General features: G+C 47.7%; 1 protein-coding gene across 3 annotated transcripts in view; it reads right to left on the minus strand.

Annotated features, from left to right (window-relative positions):
- Positions 1–16,485: 16,485 nt before the first annotated feature.
- Positions 16,486–19,819, minus strand: part of TMEM209 (transmembrane protein 209) — a 32,220-nt gene continuing 28,886 nt past the window's right edge. For 2 of the 3 annotated variants that reach the window (XM_058529872.1, XM_058529881.1), the window contains exon 15: positions 16,487–18,220. In XM_058529872.1, the coding sequence (XP_058385855.1) occupies positions 18,166–18,220 (55 nt within the window). In that variant the 3' untranslated portion in view covers positions 16,487–18,165. Of the gene's footprint in view, positions 18,221–19,819 lie in introns of all 3 variants that reach the window. The other variant, XM_058529891.1, reaches the window with a different exon arrangement.

The raw sequence follows: 19,819 nt of genomic DNA on the forward strand, positions 1-19,819 counted from the left end.
GTCAGGCACCCTCAGTGGAGTGGCAGATGAGCAGGAGGGCTGGGGACACACCCAAAATGCAACCACACATGCTATTGTGACAGCTATCCACCTGTCACTCAATCGTCACACCCAGGGAGCAGAAGACAGATGCCCAAGCTCTCAGAACCTCCCCAAACTCACACCTGGCTGTCGTTTTCCAGAAAATCCTTCCATGGGGCAGCTCAGCCAAGGCAGCCACAGAGGTTGGCTCCAGAGCCCCAGGCCAAAGACAGGTTTTGTCTGAAGCACAGACGCCCACTGCTCTCTAACTGCCCCACTGCTCTCTAACTGCCCCACTGCTCTCTAACTGCCGGGTGAGGTGGGGGATGCAGCTGCCCCCTGCTGTGCTCCCCTCAGAGGCCTCCTGAGCCCTCCCTGACCCTCCTTCAGACCCCTGGAAAGCTGACACCTCAGTGTGGGATCACGCTTGTAGAAAAGTCATCCTTTTGCTAAAGGGGTGAGTGTCATGGAGTAACCGAATAACTCCTGCATCGGGTTGGGGGGTGGGGTCACAGAGAGGAGCCCCCTACCCCTCCAGAGGACAAGGACTGTCTATTTTTCACTGTATTGCTTTCCAGCTTCTGACCAGAGCCCTCTCACACACTGGGGTCTTCTCTCAGGTGCAACGTGAGGGCATCAGAAACCTCTTCCCGTTCAGGGCTTCAGATTAGATTCATCAGAAACTCATTCCACCACAAGACTCTGCCCAGCAGCTCCTGGGAGGGCCTTTCTCGCTTTTAGCTCTCACCTTTGTACGCAGGGATGGGAGAAGACTCGGGACAAGGGGAGGCTGTAGGTGGTAGGCTTCCTGCCTCAGCAAAGCAGAAAGAACCTGGCCAGAGAAGTGGCAGCCCGGAGAAGTGACAGCAGCGCCGCTCCGCAGGAAGCTGGAAGGAGGTGCCCTCTAACCTCAGTTTCCCCAGGCCAGGTAAAGAATCCCAGCTTCAGGGCCCAGGAAACACCCACAGGCTCTCCAGCTCACACCCTTCTCTTAGCAGGGGCCCTCAGAGGCTGTGGTCTGCCTGGGAGCTACCTTAGGACAGAAGCAAGGAGAAGGAGGGAATGCCAAGGGAGAAGAGGAACAAGGCAAACTGACCCACTCTTCCCTTGTAAAACACCCAGAAGTGCCAAGTTTACTTAGCTCATCCATGGCCCATGGATTCCAAACTTCTCTGACCTTGCCTCCTATCACTGTCCCTCTGCTCTCTATTCCAGCCACAACTCCTTGCTGTTCCTTGACCAGTCAGGCATGCTCCCATGTCAGGGCCTTGGCACTGGCTGTTCCCTCTGCCTGGAAGGCTCTTCCTCAGCCTCTCACCTCCTTCAGTTCTTTATTCAAGTGTCACCTTCTCCCTGAGGCGGGGCCAGGGCTAGGGGGATGGGAGGGAGGCAATGTGGCCTTCCTTGACTCCTCTGTTTAAAATCAGATACTGCCCCTTCCCACTAGTACTCCCTATCCTCTTCCCAAAAGATGGAGCACCATCTCACTTAGTGTTTATCGTTTATTGTCCGACTTCCTCTATTAGAAGCTAAGTGCCATGAGGGCAGGATCGTCTTTGTCATGTTCTTGTTCTGTTTTTCCCCAGGACCTAGAACAGAGCCTGGCATGTAGTAGGTGCTCGATATACACTGCTGAATGGATGGACAGATGCATGGATGGGTGGGTGGGTAGAGGGATGGGCGGATGCGTAGATGGGTGGGTGGATGTGTGGGCAGATGTGTGGATGGATGGGCAGATGGATGGACTGGTGGATGGTTGGAGGGGTGGATGGATGGATAAATGAGGCCACAGGTTCAATAGGTTCTGTCCTTCACCTGTTCTCATAACAAGAGAGAAGTGTGCTGCAACCTTAGAAGAGGCTGGCAAAGTGATCTAACACTATTCTGGCACAGATGGGATGCACAGGGCTTACTATTAAAAAGAAAAAGAAACGGGGCCGGCCTGGTGGCATAGTGGCTAAGTTCACACACTCCGCTTTGGTGGCCCAGGGTTTGCAGGTTCAAATTCCGGGTGCAAGCTGATGCACCACTCATCAAGCCATGCTGTGGCAGCATCCCACATAAAATAGAGGAAGATGGGCACAGATGTTAGCTCAGAGCCAATCTTCCTCACACGCGCACACAAAAATTTAAAAAAAGAAAAAGAAGAAAAGCTAGCTTAAAAGAAGAAGGAAAATGGATGCTGCTATTTCTACCAGGCCTGGTAGCTCCAGCAGGCTTTAAGTTCCTTCTCTGCAACAGCATTGAGCGCATGATTGGAGCGACTCAATTGCCCTGAGGTCCAGGAGCCTGCCCACTGGGTAGAGCAGGGTGGAGGGCGATAGCCAAGGTGTGCTCCCTGCCCCTACTCCATGAGAAGGACTTGGGGATTGCTCAGGGTCGGGGGCCATGAGGCAGCTCTCTGTGGGCTTTGAGCCCACACGGGATGCGCTGGGAGGTCTCCACCACTGATAGACTCAGCCCCTGCACTGGGAGGAGATGCGGGGGTGGCACTGGGGAGGGGGAGGGAGAAGGGGAGAGGACCAGTTTTTAGAGCCACACTAGCTCTTCTCTCAGACAGGGAGCCTTGATACCTGCCACCAGGGGCTCTGCGTGTCCCTCTGCTTCATGAGGCTACCACTGTTCCTCTCATTGGCACAAAGTCCCCTGTAGCTAACCGGCAACAGCAGGTTCTAACAATGCGTCAGTCAGAACCCCATTTGCAGCGTGAGTCACCTTCAATTTCCTGCCTGCCTGCTCCCTTCCTGATTGACCTGGTAAATTCAGGACAGCTTTTATTGCTTTTGGCAAAAAATTGCCATTAAGATTTACAGAGACAAAAGCTGGTACAATGTAATCTTCAGAGTAATTTACACAGTGAGTTTCAAAAGATGAAAAGTTAGCATTTCAGAGGTAATTTCATAAAAAGGATTATCATACTAATCACTGTGTCAATTTAATAGTGGTGTCTAAATTAATTAATTAGCTTTCTTGGAGTCAACAATGCAAAAAGGGACTCTAAAAGGTATAAAAATGGCTGTGTCAGACAGTAAGTATATGTTTTGGGCAATAGATCTCGAGAGATTTCTCGTTGGAACTACCCCAGTGGAATGTCTGGTGTGGGTTCCGTGGCACAGAGACAAAATAAGAAAGTGAAACGCTCTGGGTGCACCCAAGTCCCTCAGAGACCCTTTGAATGTGACAGGTGGAGGCTTGTCTGCACCTGCTGAGCAAAGGCTGACCTGCCACGTGTTGAATTATCCTGTGACACCTGGAAAATGTGTCTAACCACACTGCGTGTTGACAGGTTGCTCTGATGGGAGAGCCAGGTGTGAGTTGCAGCCTGCTTGTGAAATTACCTTTGAGAGCTCCCAGATGGAATAAAATCAACTTGGCCCGGGCTGGTGATATACAGTCTGAGCAGTTCCATAGCAACATAGCACTCAATCAGCCGCCACATGTCGGGGCAAGGCTGTGTCCTCGGTGGGTGTTATGGGTTGCCTTATGTCCCCCCCAAAAAAGATATGTTGCAGTCTTAACCCTTGGTACCCCAGAATGTGACCTTACTCGGAGATAGGGTCTTTACAGAGGTAATCAAATTAAAATGAGGTCATTAGGATGGGTCCTAATCCAATATGACTGGTGTTCTTATAAAAATGGGAAATTTGAACACACACACACACAGGGAGAATGGCATATGAATATGAAGGCAGAGATCCGGGTCATGCATTTATAAGCCAAGGAACACCAAAGATTGCCAGCCAACCACCACAGCTAGGAGAGATGCATGAAACAGACTCTCCCTCACAGCCCTCAGAAGGAAACAACCCTGCCTACACCTGATCTTGGACTTCTAGCCTTCAGAACGGTGTGACAAATTTATGTTGTTTAAGCCACCTAGTTTGTGGTACTTTGTTACGGCTGACCTAGGAAACTAATTCAATGAAGCACTGTGGAGACCTGGGTGTCATCAAGACTTGGGTGACATTGTTCTTAATGTTCTGTATTTTTTTTTCAAGAGACTTTATCTTTTTTAGAGCAGTTTAAGGTTCACAGCAAAATTGAGAGGAAGGTACATAGATTTCTCACATACCCTCTGCCCCCACACACACATTCTTCCCCACTGTGAACATCCGGCACCAGAGAGGTACCTTCGTTGCATCTGATGAACCTACACTGACACATGATTATCACGCAGAGTCCATAGTTTACGTTCTTGGTGTTCTACATTCCATGGGTTTGGACAAATAGATAATGACATGTATCCACCATTATAGTGTCTTACAGAATATTTTCAGTGCCCTAAAAATCCTATGTGCTCTGCCTATTCATCTCCCCTCTCCCTAACACCTGGCAACCACTGATCTTTTTACTGTCTCCATCACAGTTTTGCCTTTTCCAGAATGTCATAGAGTTGAAATCATACATTATGTCACCCTTTCAGATTGGCTTCTTGTACTTAGTAATATGCATTTAAGGTCCCTCCATGTCTTTTCATGGCTTGATAGCTCATTTCTTGTTAGTTCTGAATAATATTCCGTTGTCTGGATGTCTCACAGTTTATTCATTTCCTGTATTTTTTTTTTTCTTTTAACACTGGCTCAGGGAAGAATGTAAAGATATGACAAATGACAAATCTGGATAGTAGATACAAGAGTATTGTCTATGTTATTCTCTGTACTTTGTCTTAAAGAACTAAAGACTCGGCTTCTTTCTCCTGGGCTTGCTGACCGGATAGGCTCTGAACCTGGAGCTGCAGGGCCGTGTGGCCTCCACTTGGGGAGAGCCGGCCCTGAAGAGAACAATCCAGCAGGCCAAGGGTTCTGATGCCGTGTGTGCTTTAGTTACGTGAGCTTTAAACAATATGTGGCTTTGGGTCTCAGCGATTCTACTCAGAACGTGGTCTTCTGGGCCTTGCCTTCCTCCTCTCCAAAACGAGAAAATCTGCCCTGAAAAGGTTGTAAGGATCAAGCACAAGAAGAAAAACGGTGACCTGGAAAGCACCAGAATGTCGATAGGTGTCTGGTTAGATACTTCCTGGGCGATTGATGCCACATTTAACAGCCCAGGAGAAGCTCTGGTCCTAGCCATGGGAGCCTCACCACCCACCCAGGTGCCACCAATTCTATTCCCACCTCAAGTCCTTGCCGACCTTATGAGGGTCTCTCCCTGGAGTCTGCTTCTTGAGCTTCAGGGAAGAGGCTCTTCCTCACCACACTTCTTCCCACAACATGGCCATCCCAACCTTCGTAGCCTGGGGTGCTCCCTGGGAGGGAGCCTTTCCTTCAGAAAGGGCACCAATGGTCAAGATGCCAATTATCTCCAGGGCCTGCTTATGGTGCCTGAACAGAACAGTACAAGGGGGCGAAGCTTCCACGGCTGTGGAAGAAGCTTCTACAGGCTTCCACAGCTTGTGGAAAGGAGTCTGGGCGGGGGGTGGGGAGTGAGGTGAGAGGGGGAGCCAGACAAGTGGCTCAAGGCTGCAAGTGTCTCCTTCAAGAGTCTCCTTCAGTGGGAAGGTTTACCTCAAACTGCCTCTTCCATCACTTCCCTCTTGGGGAAGAAGAGCTCAAGGGCCTCCCTCACAGCTTCAGAGAGCAGAACCAGAACCCCAGTTTGTTTCAATCCTGTCTCCTGTGGAGTCTTCCTGCTTCCCTTTGCCTCTTCTCCCTGGGGACACACCACATGGGGCAAGGGCTAGTCAGCCATTGCCAGAGGAGGGTGTGTGGGAATGGAGGGGCTGCCTCCCAGGTCTAGAAACTTAGGCTCCGTCTCAGTGGTTCCTTGAAAAAGGGAGGGCCAGCATGAACCACCAACGCTCTTCTCCTCTCTCTCCTAGACTGTCACCCGCTGGGCACCTGCTCTCCGTCTTTCCTTCACAGATTTAGGTTTAGGTTCTCCCTCATGAGAACAAGATGGCTCCAGGAAGACAACGGGTAAATCCTAGACTTCGGCTTGGGGGAAGAATTTGACCACTTGTCTTGTCTTTTCAACCAGTATAATTTATTTCCTGCCTTTAGACTTTCCCACATTTCTTCATGGGGAGCCCTCTGGGGTGTCTTGAACTGTCAACCCTTCCTGAAGATGCCATACTGGAATTTCTGACCTGAAACAGAGAACAGAAGAGGGCTGGTTTGGGGTGGGGGCAGTGGGAAGCAGGAAGCAGATGATATTTTAAACATAAGCTGTTTTAGGGAAAAACTCTTCTTCATTTAGGAAGCAAATTTTTTGTAAACTTGGATCCTAAAGTGGTGTAATTGCTCAGTCTTCCCTGGGAGAGAAGTCAAGCCCAGATGGTGCGATCCATCTCCCATGCACTCTGGCAAGGTCACTGGAAGGGCCAGCTGGCGGCTTTCTTGTTATTGTAGTTATTTAATTCTTTAACGTTCTACTGATTAAAGTCCTTAAATCTCAAGAGGCCAGATGGAAGCCAAATAATATAGCCCTTTTGGTTTCCTTTTAATGAGATCAGGATTGGGAGAAGACTCGAATAGGACAGAGATGGAGAAGCTGTCTGCTGGGTGCCCTGGGACTCCTTGCCCAGAGGGCTTGGTGAGCCATGAATTACTTTCATCCTCCTCCCTGCAGAGTGTTGTCAGTCCCTATTTTCCAGAAGACTCTTGTAATGGTTTCTGTAGGACTTTGCGCTTCAGAGGCTTCAATTAAAATTTGACTCAGCTTGGGGGGTGGGGAGACTAAGAGGCCTGTCAGGACATTTCACCCTGAACGCCTCCAAATCCTGCTCCCCCTGGGGGGCTGCTTGGCATATGAGGCTGGAGGGGGGCACTGAAGATGTGCTGCGCCCTCCCCTAACGACAAATGTTAGGGGACTAATGATGAGGTGCAGCTTCAGGTCCTGCTCCCTGCAGAAGAGCTTTGAGCAGCCCAACAGCAGCACGGCGCTCCCAGTTCTGCGGGGCTGCAAGTGCCTGCGCCCTCCCAACTGAGCTCTCAACCAAGCGGATGTAGGACACGGGAGGGCCACTTGCTGCACCCACATCTGCTCCGGGTCTGCCTGGAGTGCCTCATCCTCGGCAGGTGTGGGTGCTGAGGACGCAGCCGCAGGTATGTGGGCTTCGCAGAGGGGGCCCCACCACAACTCCAGTAACTCCCACGGGCCTCTGAGAGTCTCTAAGTTGTCACCTTTTTATTTAGCATGCAGTTCAGCACCAGCTGTGTACAGAACCCCACATTAGACCCTGGGCAGCAAAAAGGAAACAAAAGAAACAGGAAACGTGTCTGCTCTCCTGGATATTCTAAAATGGCCAGGAAACACAAATCTACCCACAAAATGGCCTGAGAACAAAACCAACCCAGCAGCAGTGCATATTTATGGTGCATAAACCATGAGGCTTCAGAAGATAAGGCAAAGGAGGCTAATCAGAGGTGACATTAAAAGTGCAAGAACACTAGGATGCAGGGCACAACTGTGACCCAGGGCCATGTTTGCTCCCAGGCTGAAGACGGGCCACACCTTCCAGCACCCTCAGCAAGAGTGAACGGAGCCTGCGCACACAGTGCTCCCTAACCCGTGGGGGGCTCGTGTGCGCTCACCTGGCTGGATCAGCGGCATTCAGACTTGAGTGCGCTGAAGAATTACCTGAGGGTCTTGTTAAAAAATTAAAAAAAAAAAAAGGGCCGGCCCCATGGCTTGGCGGTTAAGTGCGTGCGCTCTGCTGCTGGTGGCCCGGGTTCAGATCCTGGGCGCGCACTGATGCACCGCTTTTCCGGCCATGCTGAGGCCGCGTCCCACATACAGCAACTAGAAGAATGTGCAACTATGACATACAACTATCTACTGAGGCTTTGGGGGAAAAAATAAAAAAATTAAAAAAAAAATTGTTTAAAAAATGCAGATTATGAGGCCCTGATCCTAGAGGTTCTGCTTCAGTAAATTGAGGTGGGCCCAAATCTGCATTTTAAGTAAGGTCCATGGATGGTTCTGTTGTAAGAGCAGCTGTGAACCACATTTTGAGAATCTCTCTTAGGAGCTCCAACCAAGACCCTTCCCTGTACCAGCCTCTGGAAGGGACATCAAGATTTCAGACTGTCAGGCGGCCCCGTGGCGTAGCGGTTAAGTGCGCGCGCTCCGCTACTGGCAGCCCGGGTTCGGATCCCGGGCGCGCACCGATGCACCGCTTCTCCGGCCATGCTGAGGCCGCGTCCCACATACAGCAACTAGAAGGATGTGCAGCTATGACATACAACTATCTACTGGGGCTTTGGGGGAAAAAAATAAAATAAAAAAATTTCTAAAAAAAAAAAAGATTTCCCACTGTCTAAGACTCCTCTACAGGGCAGTGCCCTCTCCCAATGTCTCCCCACACACTACACGCCATACCACATGCACAAGCCACACAAACCCACACACCATACCACACAAACCCACATACCACACTCCACACTACATGCACATACCACATACTCCACGACACACACACACGTGTGCACCCCACAAATATACCAGGGGCGCATTCACCCCTGTCCTGGGCTGGAATCCATGGTAGGGGCCTGTAGTCTGTGAGGCAAGGCAGGGCGAGTTTGCCACCCCTGCAGCGAGGCAGTGAGCAGGTGAGGGAGGGCTCAGGATGACGGCTCACTCTGACGTTTTTGCCATTAGAGACAACCTGCGTCATTGCCTCACGCAGGCCATGGCTGCGCAGAGGGTGATGGCCCCTGGCTGTTGTTCCTTTACCAGCTCTGCTGTGAAAAAGCCTCTTCCCTTGGCGCTGAGATTTATTGATCTTATTTTGCAGATGGAGAAAATGGATACAGGGAAGGAAAGTGATCAGCCAAAGGTGAAAGCAGCTAGGCCCTGAGCATATCAGCTGTTCAATAAATTCACCGCCTCACGCAGGAGGGAAATGACACTGAAGTGTGGTAGCCAGATCCCTTCCTCCGAGGCCGTGTGTGGTGGCCGGGCAGGGGGACAAAAGCTGGGGCAAGACTGGCCCTACCGTCTCCTAGGGCTGGCCAAGCAGAGGAGTGGCCTCCAGCTTCCTGGACACTTGCTGGTGCCCCCCACCCCCGCCCAGTCCCCTCCCCAGCTAAGGCAGAGAAACTTCTGGCAGGAGAGAGGCAAACACAAATGACCACCACAGGGGTGTAGAAAACTCCCTCATCCTCAGGAGCGGCTGGCACCGCTGTGGAAAGGCTAACATCCAGCATGTGGCACCCCGAGTAACCTCCTGGATCCAGAGAGAAGCTGAGAAAAGCTGGTGGAGCAGGTGCTTGGATAACTAACTACAGGGCCCAGGGAGGAGAGGCCGTTGTTTCCCTTCCTCCCTCTCCCTCCGGGTCCAGGTGGGTGTCAGCTACAGCCTATGTGGAAGCCAGAATTTAGGAACAGAAGCTCCTCCCAAGGCCCCAAGTGGGTCTCCTACGGCTCCACACAAGTACTGATACATCCTGCGTTTTCTAAACAGCCCCTCCTGGAAGCAGGCTCCCTCTCACCCACAGCCACTGCCCTCTGCCCACGGCCAGCCTACCCCTCTCAGAGCCCTCTGATGCTTCACCAAGAACCACAGCTCAGTGGAGAGGTGCCCACCGAGGTTCCATGTTGGGGAGGAAGAGGGAGGGACAGTCGACTCTGAAAAGGGTCTTCTAGAAACATGGGCCACAGAGTGTGCATGTTCCCAAGGCTGTGGGGATCCAGGAGCCGGCAGGATGGGGGGCCTGGCGGCTTGGCAAGCTACTCGCAGCTCTCCAGCCTACTGTAAGGGAGGAAAAACAGTTGGGTTTCTTTTGCTCACAATTCCTCACGTCACCAAAAAACTAGAGGTCGCCAGCCTAGGAGTCACGAAGAGGCAGGGACAGCCCGTGTTGGTTTGGCCGTGACTGAGAGCACCTCCAGGGTGTGGGGCATGCCCTTGTGCTATTGCCTGGATTTCTGTCCCCACCGGGGCCCAGGTTTTGTCCTCCTGCTAAGGGCGGCCCCCAGGCCAGGGCAGTGCGCCCCCAGGCCAGGGCAGCACTGGAGACAAGACAGGGAGTGAAGGGCACACCCTGGCTGCTTCTGCAGCTCTTTAGAAACCCGTACTCTTCAGTGGGAGGGGGGAGGGAGGAGGAGAAGGCCAGGTGGGGGACTCAGAGGGGCAAGGGACTGAGGGCTAGGGGGTGTGGGTCCCTGGGGAGGAGTCAGGGCCTGCTCAGAAGATATCTGAGGCAAGCAAGGCCCCGAGGCAGAGATGCCAGCAGACTCTGGATTCAAGCCAGGAGCAGGTGGCCATTAGATCCCAGGCTCCTGGCCCACCTCGTGAGGCCCCTGCAGGAAACCTGGCATCTTTCCTGGTGCCAGCTGCGAGGGCTGGCACCAAGTCCACACCCAGGAGAGCTCGCTGTGCACACGGCTGCCCAGGGGACTGGATGCGTGACTCACTCCCCGCTTGCTAATCACTCCCCTCTCCTTCGCCTCGCGTCTCGCACAGCCTTCCCTCCCCTGGAGACAAGCGTGCCCATCTGACACATCTGATACCTTGGCCCGCCTGCTCCCCGTGACACGTTAATCTGAACTTGCCGCTGCTCCTGCTCTATGCAACCCCCCCACTGCCCTCCCCAGGCTGCCACCTCCTGCTCCAACCTCCACCAGGACGAGTGTCCCAAGTGCCTGTCCCCACCCCATCCAGTGCCGAGAGAGTGAGCCCTTGGCACTTGGCAGGCAGGCTGTGTGTCCAGCAGTCCCCCCATAACCTCTCTGCCCACCTCCACACTGAGAGGCACAGACCCCAGCCTGGAGGTGTCTGTGGAGAGGGAGCGTCAGAGCACGGTGGCCAAGCCCTCCCTTCTCAGGCCACCATTCAGCCTTTCCATGCCCAGTGGTACCTTCCTAAAGGTAGACAAGAACAGGGTGGCTACTGGTTTTGTCTCTGCTTTGACCAGAGGCCGGAGGAAGAGTCTAATCCAAGCAGACAATGGGAGGTCCCAGGAGTATCAACGAGGCCCTTGACCTGGCACCACAGAGCCAACCCGATGGGGACAAACAACCACTTCCTGCAGTGCAGCAAGGGCTCTGTTGCCACAGAGTCTGGAGACAGGACTTCTAGAGCAGGTGCTGACAGCAGCTCCAAGCCGGACCCTGGGCACCTGCAGGCCCTCTCTGGGCTTCTGTAAAATGAGACAATCCAGCTGTTTGACCCCCAAGACCACTTCTAAGTTTTCTGAACCATGACAAGGAAAAATCTCACCTAAAAGCTGAAACAGCCTGAAAAGCCAACATTACTTGCACGTGGTGTTTCACAATATAAACAGCTCCTTTCTTTTGTTAGAGTGAATATAGAACAGGCCTGAGACCTGGGGAGTCATACAGGAGCCTATGCTTAGAAGGGCCCTGTGCTTGGTTTAATGCTCTGCTGTGGCTGTCCTGAAATTCCTGATAATTTCTGAACTGGGTCCCGCAAATTATGTAGCTGGTGCTGGCTAAAAATACTTGGAACGTTGGTCGAGGGGAAGTTGGTCCACTGTGTGGACGTGTCTGCAATGTTTTGCTCTATAGGATTTTGGTATCTGGAATACAAAAATGTAGAACTTTTCCTCATTTTCAGTGCCTGGGGGAGGGGGAGAGGGCGAGCCACTTAAGGAAGCGCTTGGTGAGAGTTAAGTCGTTCAAGGGGACAAGGACTCCATTTCCACGGCAGTCACTGTCCTTGGCGTCAGGCACAGCCGAGGTTCTGTGGGTTTATTCAGACGTCTCCTGCAGCGACAGACTGCTGCTGTTGTCTAATGTCCATCCTTTCCTTCTTCCATAGTGCTGGGATTACTAGCTAGCAGGACACAGCCATGGCCATGGCTAACAAAAACTATGTTTCCCAGATTCCTCTGCAGCTAGCCGTGTCCATGTGATTAAGTGCTGGCCAATGGGATGTACCTGGAAGTGTCTGCCACCATCCAGGAGCCTTCCTTAAGAAACAGTTGGTGTGTGCCCTTTCTTCTGAGTTGTATTTTTGATCTATAACACAGCAGAAGTTTTAAACCTTTAGTCTAACATCTGAGGGAGTCAGAAAAACATATGCTATTTATCACTTCACAATAGAAATAGTAAAAGTCAACTGGCACATAGTTGCTCTTTAATGTTCAGTTCTTCAAACAGGAAGATGAGACTAGTGTCCCATCCCTGGAGAGGAGGCTGGTGGGGGGAGCAGATAATAAGTAAAATCTCAGGTATGGGCAATGAAGAAGAGCTGAGTGGGGTAAGGGGGTTAGTGAGTGACAGGGGTGCCATTTTAGGGTGGCAAGAAAGGGTCCGAGGAGGTGGTATTTGAGCAGAGATCTTGATGAAGACAGGAAGGAGCTGTTACAGATAGCTGGGGGGAAAGCATTCCAAAACTCTACAGTGTTTCTGGGAACAGGATAATAGTGTCCTATGACTGGATCAGAGTGTCCCCAGCACTCATACCTTGCATCTACCCCAATACAGCTCCAGCTGTGATGGCTTATAAGATGCCACCAATTTTGCATCCTACTGAGAAACTACTAGCAGATATGTATCTAGATGGCTTTTTTCCCCCAGGCATACACATACTCTTTACTATTGAATCAATTTTCATAGAGCCCAACAGAGAGGAATGCATGGAGATGTAGGGTGGGCTCTCTGGCCTTCAATTCTACAAGTTTAGATCCAACTGCCTATTGCCAGCTCCTTGCTTCTTTCCTTCTCTGCCACACCTCTACTCACCAGCCAGAGAGCTCTCCATGGTCGTCAGCATGGAAAGCACACTCACCAAAAATTCCAGTCCAAAAAAGAAAAGGATTGCTTTTCAAGTGAATTCTGTCTACTTAACCTAATTATTAATTCAACAAATATTTACTGAGCACCCAACATGCACCTGCCCTCCAGGACCTCAAGGAAGTGCAGTCTACTAGAAGCTCCGTCATTTACAGGAGTTCCATCCACCTGAGAGACCTGCAGTCTTCCCTGGGGACTTGTTCTAGCAATGCTCCACTATTGCACCTGCCAGGACAGGGTCAGGAGGGCAAGATCTCTCACCAGATGCAGATCCCTCACCCATAGAAACTATGGGGGTAGGTGAGTGGGGAGGGACATGTGTGGAGAAGTAGAGTTGTGAGGTGGGAAAAAGTAGCAATTTACTCAGAGAGATACAGTAGTTTAAATGAAAGATCATTTTTCTGGCTACACAGAAACTATCTAGTGTCTTATTTAAGAGACACCATATACTAGGATGTGGACTTTGCCTCCAAGTTCTATCCAAGGCACTTGGTCTAAGTGGAGTCTAACCACCACTTTACGGTAGTTAACTCCAGGAATTTTCAAAATAGCATAAAAAAAAAACCTCGAAAGAACTCATGCAGAACATTTGACCAGAAGCAGAGCATTGTACTGAATTTGTTTTTAAGGGTTTGTTTTTAAGTTAGTTAACTTGAGATAGAAGCCATATAACATCTTTTCAAACCACCGGGTTTGGGGGCTGGTGGCTTTAGTTCAGACTTCCTTCTGCCAAGTCTCACTTTCACGAGTTAGCTGGACTCTGCCCCTCAGGCTGTCCAGTGGATGATACTCCTCCCCATGAGGAACACAAGGGGCCTTTCTTCGGAAGTGGAGCTCAGTAAGCTAATGCCTGTACTCTGGGCCAAAACTATCAGAGAGCTGCCTGATTCCAGTCTACACACCATGTGTTTGAGGAAGAATCATGCCTGGCTGCCGCTCCTGAAAAAACAAGTTTTGCCCCCAACAGAGCAGATCACCACCTTCTGACTTTCCTCCTATGGGATGCAGTTCATGAAAGCAGAGTCTGATTCAGGGCTGTTATTTTTTCCTTCTAGTTCAGAAATGAGAAAGGAAGGAGACAGTGTTTTCTTGGTAGACCAGAAAGCCCAGCCTTCAGGATACAAGGGTGGTACTGTTGATGACTGGGGGGATGGTCAGGGCTGGGGCTGGGGAAGAGGGAGCAGAAGGCAGATCCAGCTGGGCTAGGATGGCTGGGGTGGGGTGTGAGTGTGTCAAGGCCACAAAGATGTGAAGATCTGTATCTCAGCACGATCCCAGAATGGATCAGTTGCTTTACAATGCCCAAGGGGCCATTTCCTCATTTTACACTAACATGTTATTTTCAAAGACTTTTTAAAGCCATTTTTTCCTTACCTAAAAGCACTGTCACCCATTATTTTCACTTTTAGCCTGTCAATGATCTCTGAGGCATGAAGAGTATCTTTATCTTATAATCAGAAATCACAGTGTAAAAGGTTAATTGCTCTGCCCCCAATCAGTGACAGAGCTCAGTCTGCCCAAGTCTCAGCCCATTCAGGCCAGTGGCTCTTCTAGCTAGGCTGACTTTGGAAAATTCACTTTGTATGGGAGCATGAAAAGATTTATAGCTTTCAATTTCATCCATAGCAGGGTCTGGGACTGTCTGCATGTGACTTCGCTATGGAGCATCTTTGGGGTCTCTGCTGTCTGAGGGGGTCAGGGTCCCGGATGCACACAAGGCTCTTCTCCATCCCCGACTGCTGTATTGGACCCTCCTCACCCTGCCGGAGGGGCCACCCTCTACAGAATCTATAACCTGTCCCCAGGTCAGTGCAGTTCATTCAACGTGGAAATGGAATTACTAATGACCGTTCAGGGATCAAAATAGAGATGTGGCTCAGAGCTACTGCCTAGCAATCCTGAAGATCCAGCAGAAAGCCACTGGCATCCCCGGTGAGGTGTGGCAATGTCACTGGGGCCCGAGAAGCACAGGCGCTGACTGTGCAAACCTCTCTCATTCTAAGTGGGCACACAAGCCCCCCTCCACCCCGGATCCTTCCCCAAAGCCTTCCTACCAGAGAGCCCAGCCCCCTGCTGTTAACCTCATGCACTTTTGCCCCCACCCACAGTCAGGGAGCAGCTGTGACTGAAGCCGGCAGGAGGGATGGGTGGACCAGTGGCCTCTCCCGGTCGCTCACAGTGCACCCTGTAGCATCGGGGACAATGTGCTGCTGCTACGTGCAGCGGCCTCACCCCAGCTCACTAAGGAAGACCCCCAAGAGTACATGGAATTGGTTGCGTCATTTTCCTAACACCTTTACTTTTCAGGCAGTCCCCCTGCTGCTGCTGTCCCGTTCTGAGAGTGCTTCCTCCTCCTTGGGCCTAGCCACAAAAGGAAAGCCAGTATGCTTGGCTGCTCAAAAGGTGTCCTTCAAAGAGGAGAATGCAAGCCCTTCCCAAAAGGTAGCTTTAGCCATCATCAAGTCCTCCTGAACAGCAGCACAGCTCAGACTAGTAAAAAACTCAGTGCCTTTATGAAGATGAGACAAGATATGGGGACACACTCTCAGAGACTAAAAGTCACTTCTGAATCCATTCATATGGCTGCTGAGTGCCAAAAAAGGGGCACAGATCTAATCACCCTGGGGGAAAAATGACTGCCAGCTGGAGTGGTCAAGACCAGCTCCAAAAAATAGCAGGTTTAATTAGAGCGAAGTCTCCAGGCAGGGATGGACTGTAGAGGGGGAGGGGGCATCCCCAGAGTGTGATCAGGATGGGCAGGAGGTAGCATGCAGAGAGCCCAGCAAGGAGCAGCCTGCACCGGCTAGAGCCCAGGTTCTGGGTGGATAAGGCTAGCTTGAGGCCAGATTGTGGAGAGCTTTAAATGTCAGGCTAAGGAATTTATTAGGGGAAGGAAATGATCAAACAGGTGTTTTAGGAAGATGAATTTGAAGAGAATGTGCAGGATGAAATGGAAAATCTGGAAGCACGGCGACAATTAGAAAGCTGCGAAATTAATTAGGCTGTTGTAGTAGTCCTGTGTGAGTTGATAAGGGTGTAAATGAGCACAGTGGCAGCAGAAATGGAAAGGGACAGCTGCAAGAGACACTGTTAACAAAGAATGGATGAGGTTTGCAGCCTGATTGGACTGGGGACCCAGGGAGCTCAAGGAATCAAAGATGACACCAGAGTTTTGAGCGTGGGTGACTGGTAGTACAATGAACAGAAAAAGGGATGTTAGAAGAGGGAGCTGGTTTCCGCAGATGGGAATTCAGTTCCAGACACTGAGAGTCTGCAGGACATCCAAGTGGAAATGTCAGACAGGTCACAGGAAATGTAACACTAGAGCTCAGGAGAGATGTTATGGTTGGTGATGAACTTGAGAACCAAATGCAGAGGGGTGATAAAGGAAGTCGTGGAATGGATAAGATCTCTAAGGAAAAGCATATACAGTGAAGCAGAGGCCCAAAGCCTGACTTCTGAGGAATGCCCACATTAAAGGATTTATATTACAGAGCGGAGATGAGAAGCACCACCCACATGCTGCATGTCATCACCATTAAAATGTCAGTTTAAAGAGGACACCAGTTTGAGGAAGCCAAGCAACACAGCATTTTTATGTCCTAGTAAGAACTAAATTTTAAACACCTAAGTATGCCCCTAAAACAAATTTGGCTGAAGGCTGATATTCACAGAGAAGAAAAGGATAAATGATACCGTGAACATAATCTAGATTAGCGGATTTGATCCCACAAGAATGAGTCAAGCAATGCAAAGAAAAACTTGTGAAAAATATACTATAAATAACATTTAATTAGAGAAAAGTTGATATTTACTCATTTTAACACAAGGACCATTTACCATATTTGCAGTGTACTGTCTTCCTGAAGTGTAAATTCAAGCTAATTCATCAAAGTATTTCTAATAAAAGCTATATTAAAGTATAAGCTGGCTCAAACATTTGTGAGGACAAGTTAACACAGGATAGCTACCCAGAGTACAGGAACCCATACTAAACTCAGTATGCAAATAAAACACCCTTTCTTTTTTAGTGTGTGTCCCTAGTCTTTTGACATGTGTATTTACTGCATATTGTATTTTTTGACAGTCACTTAAAAAATAAAATATTATAACTTTGAATTTTTGGACTAAAAACTGCCTTAAGTCCTATAAAGAAGAAAAAAAATTTTGTCTTATGTATTCTTAAAGTTTTTCCCATTGCTTTTAATAAAGAATATGCAAATGAATAGTTTAACAGCATAACAATTGTTATTTCATGACACCTTCAATAACTTTTGAAATAGAAGACTTAGATTTTAACATGTTCTTACGTTTAACATGTTTAATTGGTATTTTCTTTTAAAATATTGTAGCAAACATATTTAACATATATCAAAAGCAGTTAAAAAACAGAAACTTCCTTTCCTTTGGAAGTCTAATTTTTAAAAAACAGGAACAACTTTTTGAAAAACGGAATTTACAAATGATACAAAATGGGCTGCATATAAATACGGACATGCAGTGATTCAAGATACCGGTTTCAGCTGTTTCCAGGTGATGGAAGCAGTCTCTAATAGTACGTCAATCCAGAAAACACACGCAGATGCTAGCTAGCCTTAGAGATAATACATATAAGAAAATAAGGATGGAGAGTCAAGAAAAACTTACCAATTTGGTAATTTCTTACTCTCCAGATATTCTGAACATATCTAAAATATTTAAACAGATACGATATCATATGATCTTAAAGGGAACTCTTAAAATAATACAATATTATGGAGTAGTGAAATTGAGTTACTAAAACCAGAGCAGTAGTTTTCTTGACGTCCTCAACCTCTTAACTAAGACCCAAAAGTTTAATTCTATCAGCTAAATTTAATCCAAGAGTTGACTTTTTAAATGCTAATACTGTCAAACCTCTTTCAATAATATTTTAAATATACACATGAACTAAATACATTACTTAGAAGTTTATCTCATTTCTTTAAATATGGGTTGATTTGCTGAACACTAGGGAAATACAGAGATAAAAAAATAAATTAGCAATTTGCTTGTTTCTTTTTAAGTATTTACACTAAATAACATGAACGAAGAAACAATTTTTGTAGAGAAGAATCAAGTGGATGATTCTTATTTGAGGGTTACAATGAAAAAAGACTCTTAAATTTATTTAATCAAGGGTCAACTGTACTGTTTGGGTCAACAAAAATCTGAAGGGTTGCAGTTTTGTAGGCAACTGAAAAACCTGAAATGCGATAAAAAACTGAAGGTGATGCCTCTTGGTGTAGAAGATATAGGACATACTTTCACAAGGAAGTTTCGTAATAGCTAAATTTTCATTAAATCTAAAGAGTCTGTAACATAAAGTGTATCTTATTTCAAAAGAGGCAGTGACTCACAGATGCTCAGATTCAACTTCTGATTCAGTCAAAGAAAAGTCCAAATGTTTGGAATTAAATGACCCACTACTCGCCAAAAATCCACAAAATATTCACACCAGATAGACCAAGATTGACTCTCCTATGAAAGAGAAAAAAAAGTTTTAGTGAACTTGACTGCCAAGCATTTAAGGTCTTTTTTCAAATAACTAAAACAAGAGTCTTCACAAGGAATACATTTTTAATTGATGACATTTAATGCCATTCTGCAATAAGTTATGTTACACATGGTTTATCAGGTGAATTCTAGTAGTAATAATTACTTTCTTAACTGTGCTTAAAACCTAAATTTAGAATAAATGGATTTATGGAGTGTTGAAAATTAATTTTTCAGTGGACCTCAAGATCACATCAGATGACAGTTGCAGGACAATTTTAGTAAGATTAAAGTGTCAATTAAATTTCAAAAAGGGAGGCTATAGAGATGCCAGACCTTTTAGAGAATTTTACCTATTCAACTTAAATTAGGAATTCTCTAATTATTAGAAATGCTTTAGTGAATCTGCACATGGGTACTATTAATACAGCTTAAACTAAACCATACTGCATATAACAAAAAGAAAAATCTACTTCTACTCCAGAGAGTAACATAACCATATTCAAAGTATGAGGGGAGGGAGAGAGGGCCAGGAGAGAAATTACTCATCCAACAAAGTGAGAAATCAACCTACAATGTCCGAAACTGAGGAATTAAGAGAGCGCTCCATACCTCTATCATGTGGAACCATGGGAGTAATATCAGAAGAAAAAGCTACAAGAGTTTCAAGTGGTTGCCTTTGGAAGTAGGCTTGGGGAATACAGAGAATTGCTTATTTCTGTCATGAACTTTTAGCACGAAATGACTTTTTAAATCATAAGTATGTATTCATTTTGATTAAAAATTGGAAGTTACATATAATACAAAAATGCCCTTCAAAAAAGGTAATTTCGGGGCCGGCCCGGTGGCATAGCAGTTAAGTGCGCGTGCTCCGCTTCTGCGGCCCAGGGTTCGCAGGTTTGGATCCCAGGTGCGCACCGATGCACCGCTTGTCAAGCCATGCTGCGGCGGCATCTCAAATACAGTGGAGGAAGATGGGCACAGATGTTAGCCCAGGGCCAGTCTTCCTCAGCAAAAAAAGAGAGAAGGATTGGCAGATGTTAGTTCAGAGCTGATCTTCCTCACACACACACACACAAAAGGTAATTTCTATCAACTATGCTTTCCCATTTCTTCATGTCCTCACCAACACTGCAAATGATAAATCTCCATTTGATAGAAAAAAATGTTTTCATTTTAGCTTGTTTGTATATGAAGCTAATTAAGCATCTTTTCATGTTTTATTAATCATTTGCACAACACTTTTCTATGAAAAAATCTTTGGTGTCTTTGACCATTTTCTATATTTCTCTTTTCTAATTAACTTATATATGCTCTTTATATATGATGGATATTAACTTGGATTTGCTGTATGTGTTGCAACTATCATGCTTTGTCTCAGTTTGTCATTTAGCTTTAAACTTTATTTATGGTGTCTTTTGCTGAACAGAACACTTAAATTACGGTGTAGTTAACTCTATCCAGACTTTTTTCCCTTTTGGAAGTAAAACATTCACCTCATTGCAGTAACCACACAAACATGTGGCATTGAATTGATAAGGTATTTGGATCAATCTACTGCTACTTTATGGGCATGATTCCAAA

This window comes from Diceros bicornis, chromosome 3, assembly GCF_020826845.1.
Source record: "Diceros bicornis minor isolate mBicDic1 chromosome 3, mDicBic1.mat.cur, whole genome shotgun sequence".
Classification (NCBI taxonomy): domain Eukaryota; kingdom Metazoa; phylum Chordata; class Mammalia; order Perissodactyla; family Rhinocerotidae; genus Diceros; species Diceros bicornis.